At 35.2% G+C, this 13,296-nt stretch overlaps 1 protein-coding gene across 1 annotated transcript in view; it reads right to left on the minus strand.

The window, feature by feature from the left end:
• Positions 1-8,606: 8,606 nt before the first annotated feature.
• Positions 8,607-13,296, minus strand: part of TBC1D15 (TBC1 domain family member 15) — a 71,573-nt gene continuing 66,883 nt past the window's right edge. The window contains exons 15-17 of the mRNA XM_059402448.1: positions 11,590-11,706; positions 10,992-11,078; positions 8,607-9,948 (exon numbers count right to left, since the gene is read on the minus strand). Of these exons, the coding sequence (XP_059258431.1) occupies positions 9,730-9,948; positions 10,992-11,078; positions 11,590-11,706 (423 nt within the window). The 3' untranslated portion in view covers positions 8,607-9,729. The remainder of the gene's footprint in view (positions 9,949-10,991; positions 11,079-11,589; positions 11,707-13,296) is intronic.

Here is a 13,296-nt window from a genome sequence, read left to right on the forward strand (position 1 = left end):
GGACACTATATGATACTTAAAGGGTCTGTCCAACAAGAAGATCTAACAATTTTAAATATCTATGCCTCTAACATGGGAACAGCCAACCATATAAACCAATTAATAACAAAATTTTTTAAAAACCACATAAACAGTAACAAAATAATAGTAGGGGACTTTAACACCCCCCTCACTGAAATGGACATATCATCCAAGTAAAAGATCAACAAGGAAATAAAGGCCTTAAATGACACACTGGGCCAGATGGATGTCACAGATATATTCAGAACATTCCATCCCAAAGCAACAGAATACACACTCTTCTCTAGTGCACATGGAACATTCTCCAGAATAGATCACACCCTGGGTCACAAATCAGGTCTCAACCGGTACCTAAAGTTTGGGATCATTCCCTGCATATTGTCAGACCACAATGCTCTGATGCTAGAACTCAATCACAAGAGGAAATTTGGAAAGAACCCAAATACATGGACTAAAGAATGAATGGCTCAACCAGGAAATTAAAGAAGAATTGAAAAAATTCATGGAAACAAATGATAATGAAAACACAACTGTTCAAAATCTATGAGACACAGCAAAGACAGTCCTGAGAGGAAAATACATAGTGATACAAGTCTTTTCAAGAAACAAGAAAGCTCTCAAACACACAATCTAAGCCTATACCTAAAGGAGATGGAGAAAGAACAGCAAAGAAAGCCTAAGCCCAGTAGGAGAAAAGAAATCATAAAGATCAGAGCAGAAATCAATGAAATAGAAACCAAAAAATCCAGTAAAACAAATCAACGAAACTAGGAGCTGGTTCTTTGAAAGAATTAATAAGATTGATAAACCCCTGGCTAGATTTATCAAAAAGAAAAGAGAAAGGACCCAAATAAATAAAATCATGAATGAGAGAGGAGAGATCACAACCAACACCAAAGAAATACAAACAATTATAAGAACATATTATGAGCAACTATATGCCAGCAAATTTAACAATCTGGAAGAAATGGATGCATCCCTAGAGATGTATAAACTACCAAAACTGAACCAGGAAGACACAGAAAACCTGAACAGACCCACAACCAGTAAGGAGATTGAAGCAGTCATCAAAAACCTCCCAAAAAACAAGAGCCCAGGGCCAGATGGCTTCCCAGGGGAATTCTACCAAAAATTTAAAGAAGAACTAATACATGTTCTTCTGAAACTGTTCCAAAAAATAGAAATGGAAGGAAAACTTCCAAACTCATTTTGAGGCCAGCATTACCTTGATCCCCAAAAACAGACAAAGACGCCATCAAAAAAGAGAATTACAGACCAATATCCTTGATGAACACAGATGCGAAAATTCTCACCCAAAATACTAGCCAATAGGATCCAACAGTACATTAAAAGGATTATTCACCATGGCCAAGTGGGATTTATTCCAGGGCTGCAAGGCTGGTTCAACATCCATAAGTCAATCAATGTGATACGATACATTAATAAAAGAAAGGACAAGAACCATATGATACTCTCAATAGATGCTGAAAAAGCATTTGACAAAGTACAGCATCCTTTCTTAATTAAAACTCTTCAAAGCGTAGGGACAGAGTGTACATACCTCAATATCATCAAAGCCATCTATGAAAAACCCACAGCGAATATCATTCTCAATGGAGGAAAAACTGACAGCTTTTCCACTAAGGTCAGGAACACGGCAGGAATGTCACCATTTATATTCAACATAGTACTAGAAGTCCTAGCCTCAGCAATCAGACAACAAAAAGAAATAAAAGGCATCCAAATCGGCAAAGAAGAAGTTAAACTACCACTCTTTTCAGATGATATACTTTATGTGGAAAACCCCCAAAGATTCCACTCCAAATTTCATAGAACTTGTACAGGAATTCAGTAAAGTGTCAGGATATAAAATCAATGCACAGAAATCAGTTGCATTTCTTTACACCAACAACAGGATAGAAGAAAGGGAAATCAAGGAGTCAATCCCATTTATAATTGCACCCCAAACCATAAGACACCTAGGAATAAACCTAACCAAAGAGGCAAAGAACCTGTACTCAGAAAACTATATAAAGTACTCATGGAAGAAACTGAGGAAGACACAAATAAATGGAAAAATGTTCCATGCTCATAGATTGGAAGAACAAATACTGTGAAAGAAGTATCTATGCTACCTAAAGCAATCTACACATTTAATGCAATCCCTATCAAAATACCATGAATTTTTTTCAAAGAAATGTAACAAATAATTCTAAAATTTATATGGAACTAGAAAAGACCTTGAATGGCCAGAGGAATGTTGAAAAAGAAAGCCAATGTTGGTGGCATCACAATTCCAGACTTCAAGCTCTATTACAAGGTTGTCATCCTCAAGACAGTATGGTCCTGGCACAAAAACAGACATATAGATCAATGGAACAGAACAAGAGAGCCCAGAAACAGACCCTCAACTCTGTGGTCAATTAATCTTTGACAAAGCAGAAAAGAATGTCCAGTGGAAAAAAAGTCTCTTCAACAAATGGTGTTGGGAAAATTCGACAGCCACATGCAGAAGAATGAAACTGGACCATTTTCTTACACCACACACAAAATTCGACTCAAAATGGATGAAAGACCTCAATGTGAGACAGGAATCCATCAAAATCCTTGAGGAGAACACAGGCAGCAACCTCTTCGACCTCAGCTGCAGCAACTTCTTCCTAGGAACATCGCCAAAGGCAAGGAAAACAAGGGCAAAAATGAACTATTGGGACTTCAACAAGATCAAAAGTTTTGCACAGCAAAGGAAACAGCCAACAAAACCAAAAGACAACTGACAGAATGGGAGAAGATATTTTCAAACAACATATCAGATAAAGGGCTAGTATTCAAAATCTATGAAGAACTTACCAAACTCAATACCCAAAGAATAAATAATCCAATCAAGAAATGGGCAGAGGACATGAACAGACATTTCTGCAAAGAAGACATCCAGATGGCCAACAGACACATGAAAAAGTGCTCCACATCACTTGGCATCAGGGAAATACAAATCAAAACCACAATGAGATAACCACCTCACACCAGTCAGAATGGTTAAAATTAACAAGTCAGGAAATGACAGATGCTGGCGAGGATGCAGAGAAAGGGGAACCCTCCTACACTGTTGGTGGGAATGCAAGCTGGTGCAGCCACTCTGGTAAACAGCATGAAGATTCCTTGAGAAGTTGAAAATAGAGCTACCCTACAACCAGCAATTGCACTACTGGGTATTTACCCTAAAGATACAAACATTGTGATCCAAAGGGACACATGCACCTGAATGTTTATAGCAGCAATGTCCACAATAGCCAAACTATGGAAAGAACCTAGATGTCCATCAACAGATGAATGGATAAAGAAGATGTTGTATATATATACAATGGAATACGAAGCAGCCATCAAAAGAAATGAAATCCTGCCATTTGCAATGACGTGGATGGAACTACAGGGTATTGGGCTGAGCAAAATAAGCCAATCAGAGAAAGACAATTAACATATGCTTTCCCCGATATGAGGAATTTGAGAGGCAAAGTGGGGAGTTTGGGGAGTAGGGAAGGAAAATATGAAACATGATGGGATCGGGAGGGAGATAAACCACAAGAGACTCTTAATCTCACAAAACAAACTGAGGGTTGCCAGGGGGAGGGGGTATGGAGACGGTTGTTGGGTTATGGACACTGGGGAGAGTACGTGGTATGGTGAGTGCTGTGAAGTGTGTAAGCCTGACGATTCACAGACCTGTATCCTCTGGGGCTAATAATACATTATATGTTAATTTAAAAATTTAAAGAAAAAAGACATGGCATATATATTCAATGGAATATTACTCAACCATGAAAATAAAATCATAAGAAGAAATCTTACTTTTGCAAAAACATGGAAGGAGCTACAGTATAATGCTAAGCAAAATAAGTCAGAGAAAGACAAATACCTTATGATCTCATATATGGAATTTAAGAAACAAAATGGAATACTACTCAGCCATCAAAAAATGAAATCTTGGGGCACCTGGGTGGCTCAGCCATTGAGTATCTGCCTTCTGCTCAGGTCATGATCCTGGGGTCCTGGGATCGAGTCCCACCTTGGGCTCCTCGATCAGCAGGAAGCCTGCTTCTTCCTCTCCCACTTCCCCTGCTAATGTTCCCACCCTCACTGTCTCTCTGTCAAATACATAAATAAAATCTTAAAAAAAAAAAAAGAAATCTTGCTATTTGCTACAATGTGGGTGGAGCTGGAGGGTATTATGCTGAGTGGAATTAAGTCAGAGAAAATTATGATATGATTTCACTCATATGTGGAACTTGAACAAAATTTTTAAAAAACAGAGGATCATAGGGGAAGAGAGGAAAAAATAAAACAAGATGAAGTCAGGGAGACAAACCACAAGAGACTCTTAATCTTAGGAAACAAAAACTGAGGGTTGCTGGAGGGGAAGGGTGAGGGCATGCAGTGACTGGGTGATGGACATTAAGAAGGGCACATGATGAAATGAGCACTGGGTATTATAGAAGACTGATGAATCACTGACCTCCACCTCTGAAACGAATAATACATTATATGTCTATTAATTGAATTTAAATTTAAAAAATGAAAATAAAAAAAGACTAAAGGTTAAAAGACAATCCAAGAAACAGACTCATAACTATGAGAACGGATGGTTACCAGAGGGGAGGTGGTGGGTAGATCGGGGAAATAAGTGATGGGATTAGAGAGTATTCTCGTGATGAAATAAAGCGATTTAAAAGATAAATAAAATAGGGGCACCTGGGGGGTCCAGTTGGTTGGGCAACTGCCTTCACCTCAGATCATGATCCCAGAGTCCTGGGATCAAGTCCTGCATCGGGCTTCCTGCTCCTCAAAAGCCTGCTTCTCCCTCTCTCTTTGCCTGCTATTCCTGCTTGTGCTCTTTCTCTCTGTGTCAAATAAATAAAATCTTTGAGAAAAAAGGGAAAAAAATTAAATAGACTTTTTTAAAAATTCTCCTTTTCCGGAAGTTCTTTGAAAAGATTAAGAAGGGAACTAGGGTCTCATGTCTGGAATGAGACATTTCCTTGGTCCCTGTTAGGACCAAGGGAATAGATTAGGGAAAGCACCCTGCTGAGGCTGTGATGGCCCTAACTTCCCATCACTTGAATTCAATCTGCTGGCTACCAGCTTATGCATTATTCCCTAAGAAAAGATGTACCTATGCCAAGGCTAACCTACCCATTCCATAAGTTCTAGTTTATGAGGCTAGGGTTTCTTTTGTCACCCTTCTTAGTTATGAAATATCTATGGAAAAGGATTCTGCTCCCCTCTATTCTCACCCACCAGTAAAATTTTGGCACGAGTCATACTAAACACCAAAGTTTAAAGGCTGATTGGAAAACCAGGTAACAGGACGTGAAGGAAGCTACCGCGAGCGAGCCAGAAGCCTGGATTTCCACTCCTTTAGGAAGTCCATTAGCCTTTATACAGAATCCTTAAAAGCTCTGTAAATCAAAAGGAAATAAGGATTTGTCCCAAAGTTATTCAGAAGTTGAATTGAGCAATTTAACAAAATTCAGTTTTTAAACTTCTTTTACACCCTGATAGGTGTAAAAGAATGTATCTTGAATTTTTTCCTCCTTCTGGAAGAGGATATAGGAGCATCTATGTGTTTCTAATAGCTTGTCTATTAGGAGCACAAAAAGTAAAAGTACTTAAACAATTTCACTCAGAAAACGTAACAATTTGGTCTTCACGTTGTCTATTTCGGTTAGATGCTGCTAACTGCTAATGACTTCCTAGTCAGCAAATACTCCATTTGGCTCATTTAACACTTGACTCAGCTAACGAAAGCATGTGGCCCAAATTTCCTCTGGGTGTATCCTGCATAGTTGTGCCCAACAGTGACAGCAGCATGCAGTGTAATTGCTGAGCACTGAGAAGTACCTTGATGGCTTCTCCACTGGAGAGCAATTTTCTTTACAAAGTGACCCTGTAACACTCATCAAAGAGATTCTAGTCCCTTGTACAATCGGGCCATACAACATTTAAAACAATTTACAAACAGTCCTATTTGTGTTTTTAAGGCAGTCTACTAACCCACTGGGTCTCATGCCCCAAATCAGACTAGTGTGGTCTTGGAAACATCTATTTATTGACTATCACAGCAAAAGCCCATCTCTGAGGTTAATACATCTTCTTAATTAAAAAAGCTGAACCACAAACGGATTGGTCATTGATCACAGCTAAGCTTATTGGAATGTTCTTTCCTTCTGTTTTCTTTCCCACATAGATAAGAAGCAATATACCATATAGATATTTGGAAAGGAATAATAGCTGGCTCCCTACTATTCTAACATTCCAGCAATATACCATATAGATATTTGGAAAGGAATAATAGCTGGCTCCCTACTATTCTAACATTCCAATTCTTAATTTAAGCAAATATGATATTTCTAATTCCTGATAGTTGTTAGAGAAAAAGATCGTGATTGTAATCAGCTTTTCTTTACAGTGAGTTTGTAAATAGTGTAATTTCCCATGGGCTCAAAGTGCTTTGGATATCTAAAAAGTTACAGAAGTATGTCCAGTCTAATTGCCCTACCCTACCCTACCTTTGCTAAGAGCAACACAATGTTTTTCTCTCTGTCAAGATGGATAACCTAAAAAACAGGACTCTGTTTACAAGACAGAAAAATATTTGTAATCAGAACAATACTCAAATATCTACAAGTTAAATCCCCATATTATAAGAACCCAGGAGGAGAACAGGTCACAGACATTGCATTATTCATACGGCAGTGTATTCACATTAGAAGTACAGATAAGAACAGATGTTTGGTATCAGGTAATGACATTAGATACTGATGGAAACCTCAGATTTCATTTTAAACTTAATCCTGTTTCATGTTTAGAAACGAAGTAATACTGGAAGTTTCTCTTCAAAACGTACAATGGAAAAGGAAGTCTACCTAAAATAGGCCATGACAACCATCATTACTTTATACTAAAAATGGTGGCCCAAACCAGGGCAGATCCACCTTAGAAAATCAAGAAACTACTTTTTTAAAACTCAGGGACTTGTCTACCTGACAGTAAGTCAAAATGTTACCTTATGAAATACAATATATAATGGCAGTTCTCTAACTTCAGGGAGGCTCAGGAACCATCTGGATGCTTAGAGAAAACTATGTGACCTGTCTGCAAAAATAGGCATACAAAACTTCAAATATATTAAGAGGTTCATACTTCCCTGAAAGTAAAGAAATCCAAGCTAGAAGGATATTACCTGGTTACACAGTAACACTGTGTACAAGTCGGGTAAAGTTTTAAATTCTTCAACAAACATTCTGGGTTACTTTATATAAACTACGTTTAGTGATGGACATAATTATATGAATATCCCATAAGAATTAGTTGGCATCTATAAAATCTTTGGAAAGGTCAGGCTCAGCAAGAATAACTATGTATCCCAAAATGCTCTTTTCCTTATTCAAAAAAAGCTCTAGTCATCACCAAGACTAAAGTTCCTAACATACAAAGAGATAGAAGAGTCCTAGGCCCATGAGACAATTGAGATAGGGATGTTCTTAAATGCAAAGAGGCTTCCCACAGACTCTCAGTTATATTAGGAATTACTTAAATTTTAACATTAAATATCACATTATAAAGCATATATTATACACGCTATCAGGGTACGAACAGAACATCTTGTGAAAACTGAAATAAATAAATCTTTAAGAAGTTAGTCTAACTTACCTGACCTACCTGTTTTAGCAATCTCAGTAACTCAAGTTTATATAGAATTTGCTAACTGGATTTTGTAGACTCTCATTAAGACTTTATCTAGCACTGTGCTGTATTATTACTTCCCCATCAAAAATGAGCTAGACAAAAAAAAAAAAAAAAATGAGCTAGACAGAAATTCAGACTCTTCAGTATGTTTTAACAAGTAGTTTTATAATAAAACTTGACAAAAGTTCAAGTTACTAAATATGTTAAGATTTTTTTAAACTCTGAAGTAGATATGACATTACATAGTGGGGAAAAAACTCCTCCAAAGCCCCTGTCCAGGAAGAACAAGAAGGACATCAAGATGTTCTAAGCAATTTCCTGAACAGCAGGAAATGAAAGACTGGAGATGCCGAGTGTCTGATCAGTTTATGTTTTTGTCTAAACAGGCTTACTCATTATTAACTGATGAAAGATAACACACATATGATATTAAAAAACTAAAATCTAATGGTTCGACTGTCGTGACTGTCAGATTCCTACTCAAGTAAGAAAAAAAGTTTATTTGGTTCCCCAGTTTTCTGGAGGAAAAAAAAAAATCTGTCTCCTGGACCATTTCAGAACTGTGTAACTTTTATTTTATATTATTAACATCAATTGTAGGAAGCTGCTTTCCCAAGTCAGACAATTATATCCTCCAAGACAACACTATGCCCAAGCCCATGGTGATGAAAATTTGCTTTTAGTTGTAAAAGGGTCGTGTTTCTTTCTCATGTCCATAACTCATTCCAGTGATTGTTTCAACCATATAAAAATAGAAAATGTGCTGGGGACCATCTTGGATTTTTTTCTTCCAATGAAGAACTATCAGACTACTTCTAAGTATAATTTAACTGAAAACACTATTTTAACTTCAAATTTATTTTAATGATATGTACAGGAGTTAACAAATTACAATTAAAACGGAATCAGTTATGTTAATTCCACATAACTTAAAATCATGCAACACTGCATGGTAAAAACAGCTTCATTCATATACAAAAAAGTATTATTTTGAGACTCGTGATGGTATACTGAAATTTCTGACATAAGCTTTTTGCAAAGAGCATTTTATAAAAATTTAAAGACCTGATTAATCAGTTAATGCATTATTAGGAAAGATAATAAACACATTATTAGTAAAGTGAGGATTACAAGCAATTAATTTTAAAATTACACCAGATACCAGGGTTGAATGTAGTCCCATGAAATAAATGTTTGGTTAAGAAAATAGTTTTGAAAAAGATCTCATACTGAAGCTATGCCTTACTTTTGTCAAATCAAGTTATACAAATCAATAGTCAAGTTTATTCAGTTAACGAAAATATGCCTATCCTTTCTTATACTCATAAATAAGTACTTATATAGTTTTTATATACAAGTGAAGAAAACGTCAATGTAAAAAATATACTGCCAATCCACTTATTATGGTTGAAATAGCTCTCTTTATCTACACATTAAATTGCATTGATGAAAATATCCAATTTAAATCACATTCAACCAGCATAAATATTTAAGCTGAGTATTGTTGTAAACAATAGAGAAAAACAAATTCTTTTATCTTATCACTTGGGTAACACAATCTACATCTCAGCTTAGAATGCTATAGAAAGGCCCAACATTTAATTTAATCAAATCCAAAACCCACTAAACTTAGAGTAAACAAAGTGAATGTTTTTCAAAGTGCATAATTTCCAACTCATCCACTTGTAATATTTATCCAATTCCAGTTCATCAGCAAGAAAATAAAATGTACTTGGCTATAAAAATACTAAGGAATGTTATTGAAAAGGAAAGGCTATTTGGTAGAAGTAACTACAAAAATAATTAGTTTAAATCTTTGTAAAGCTTTAATGCAAGAACATCAGTACACTTTCTTTCCACAAACCTTAAAGCATGATCAATACCAAGATTTTAAATTTCCACCTTTCAAGTACTTGAAAAAGGTTGCAACAAAATGTCCCTTCGAAAACTAAGCAAGAAGAATGATCATGCAGGTGTTAATCTGCTAACATTTGGGGACACTGATGTCTGTGTTGGGTTGTCATCTCTGGCTCCACTGGTAGCAAGTACAGGCAAGGAGTCACTCTGAAATGTAGATGTAGGACTATTCATGCCAACATTTTCATCTTCACCAGTGTCTGAATCTGGTGTTGTAACTTCACTGTCCTGAAGTCCCAGGATCTCAGAAACTGCTTGTGGTAATTCCTGAATATGCAAAATGAAACACAACACCATCCTTCACTATTGAGGAAAAGTAATCACAAAATAACACTTCTCCTTAAGACTACACTGGTTCCAGAGTCTGAACATTTATTCTAAGAGTATGATTGTTATATATCTTCTTACAACTTCCTTCTCCACTCCAAATGCAATCCTAACCCCTTCATTCATAAGCAGTTCAGTGATCTTTCCCAAGTCAGTCACTCTCCACCCCACCCTACCACTCCCACAAACACAGGTGTTCTAATATTCAGCATTTATTTCATTTTCATTTCATGAAAATAAATTTAGCATTTATTTCATTTAATTTTCCCTGTTATTATAGAATCTTAGCTATTAAACGAGATCTTATTTACACCATCTTTTTCCCTTAATGCACAAGGTTCCTTAAAGAAATGTGTCTCACTGACCTATTTTGAATAGAATAATTATCAAATAAATGTTTGTAGAAGTGAACCAAAATAATAAGTATTTGGAACCATGAACAAATGACACAGACCAAATAGGAAAGCTCATAAAAATGCAAAAGCCAAAATACATCAGAAGAATGATTTGGTTTGAATTCAGATCATAATATACCAAATTTGCCTTGTTTTTAGAAAGTACTAAGAGCCTGACTGATACAGTTGTAAAGACACAGATTAAATACTATTCATTTAATTATTTCTGATTAGCATCTCTCTTTACTGGGGATATCACATTTAATATTAAGGTCCTAGTCTGTATCCAGACTGGATAATACATCATCAATACTTAAATTCTACAGCCTCTTTAGCTGCTGCAGAAATGTTTTCATTATTTTTGCCATTTTGCTGTACTGTGTTTCTTATCTAGCATAATTAATCGACTGTTTTCAATTAAGTGTGATAAATTCATAATGGTAGAATCCTAGCTAATGCTTGATGCCTGCCTTCAACTTGCTAAAACTGCCATTTATCTTACTTCTACAAAGAAAAATTCTTTCTTGATTTCAGCCCACCAAAAGCATACAAATAAAAAACCTTACAATTACTGAAAACACTGCATACCTTGCATTTTACCATCTGTAGAGAAATTGCTTCTGCCTTGCATAGTACATCTTCCACATCAATTTTCATGGACAATTCATTGATATGCTAAAATGAATCCATAAAATAAAATGATAATTGAAACTAAAAGCACTATTATATTCTACTATTTAAATAATTTATTACCAGTTATATTTCACTGCAGATAAAAAAACGTTAAAATAAAAGTATTCACATACTACAAATAAGCAGCAAATTCAAGACATATTTCAGTTTTAAAGTTAAAGAATAGCTAATAAGCATATGGAACATTAAAACCAGCTGCTGTCCCAAGTCTGTTATCTTAAAGTTATAAGCAAAAGACTTTTTTTTTTTTTTTTTAAGAAAACTAAACTACATAAAAGAGCATTTGCTGAATTTCCTTTTCTTCCTAGTTAGCCAGGTAAAAATAACTGGCCAGTATGTATTCAGTGAACTGCCATTCTCAGAGTCAGTTTCATATTAAGTGTTATTGATATAATTTAAGTTTTACTCAAAGGATTCAATAAAGCTCCAGGGAAATGTTTTGTATACTGGTACCACCAAACAAAGGAAAGTACCAAAATAAAGTAGTAACTACCTTTAGTATTTCATTAAAGCCATAATGCTTTTCCATTATTTGCTGCTTTTCTGATTCCAGAATAGCACAGCAGAGAAGAAGATGAAAATTTTTACATGGCAGGTCGGTCCACATTACCTATAAAAAAAATAGAACTATTTAGTAAACTATCAATTCTAAAATATTTTCCTCACAGAAACAATGCTGAACTCTGAATGACTTCTGTGCAAAGCAGAAGTTGCATAGAGAGGAGAGACCACTGTTTTTCTAGTTAGGAAATGAGGAGTGGAGAAGTCTTACCTTCACCTACATAGTAACATCAGGTTTAACATTATTTGAATATGATGAATTCCAAATGTGGCCCTTTAGGTAACTATAATAAGCATATCACTGAGCCTAATTTATATGACAAATGATATTAATTAAGAAGCTACATCCACAAATATAAGTCTAAGGTATAAGGTAGAAGCCTCTTCAGTACTTTTCTGACCCTTTAAGTTTCTCACTTATAAATCACCTTCGATCTCTGGAGGGTAAAAAAGAAAAAGCTAAATCATGGATATAAAAGAAAAAAAATTCAGTGAAATAGTGCATGGGATCAAAACCTCCCAGAGATAGCTCTACACTATATTACATTACACAGAGTATCAAAAACCGAATCAACTAGCCAACATTTATACCAAATGTGTAAAACATTTGCTCAATAGCCGTACTTCTTAAATACAGATAATGCCCTCAAACTTAAAGCCTTAATTTCCTATTAATATACATGACAATATCTTATCTGGAAAGTGAAAAAGACCACACAAATAATAGTACTAAAGCATACCTAAAATGTTTTTACTTATTTCATCAAGAATAAATCAAACTGAATAATTTGCAGACGAAATCCCATTTTTAGAAGTTTGATTTACAATGCAATTAACCTCAAAATTTTCATTAAAGGTTCAATTTATTTGATAAACAGACAGAGGATTATTCTATCTATACAGTAATAATATTCTCAGGTCATCCTTTAAAAAAGAAGTTGAGATACTTATTTAACCAAACTGATAACTTTAAACTGTGATTCCATACAGAGAACAAACTAGTAGTTGTCAAAGGGAGAAGGGGAGCAGGAAGGTAGGAAAACTGAAAGGGATTAAAAGGTACAAAATGCCAGTTGTAAAATAAAGAAGTCATGGGGATGTAAAATACAACATAGGGAAAATGGTCAATAGTATTGTCATTAACTTTGCATGGTGACAGATGGTAATTACATATAAAGGGAGAGCATCTCATGATGTATATAAATGTTAGATCACTATGTTGTATATCAAACTCATAATACTGTATGTCAACTATACTCCAGTTTATAAATAAATAAACTTTAAAAAAAAATATGTTGTCAGCAACATATTTACTGGAAAATTAGGATGTGATAATTATTGTGGTTTTTTGCTTAATTATCAAACCACTGAGATTAAATTCCATAATGACCCTCAAAAATAATTATATTAAATTAAATATGATTCCAGCTCAAGAACATGTAAGTTTTACTTCTAATTTCAAACAGAATAAGTCATCCCACACAAAGCAATGATCCTTTCAATTAGCACATCCCCTTCTCTAATGGTAGCATGGCGGCCAAAAGTATGGGGACCAATTTCCAGCTATAAAAGCCTTAGAGGACACAGGGGTTCCACTATATATACACACCTATTTATTATCCCAATGGATTATTTCCCC

This window comes from Mustela nigripes, chromosome 6 (genome assembly GCF_022355385.1).
Source record: "Mustela nigripes isolate SB6536 chromosome 6, MUSNIG.SB6536, whole genome shotgun sequence".
In the NCBI taxonomy this organism is placed as follows: Eukaryota; Metazoa; Chordata; class Mammalia; order Carnivora; family Mustelidae; genus Mustela; species Mustela nigripes.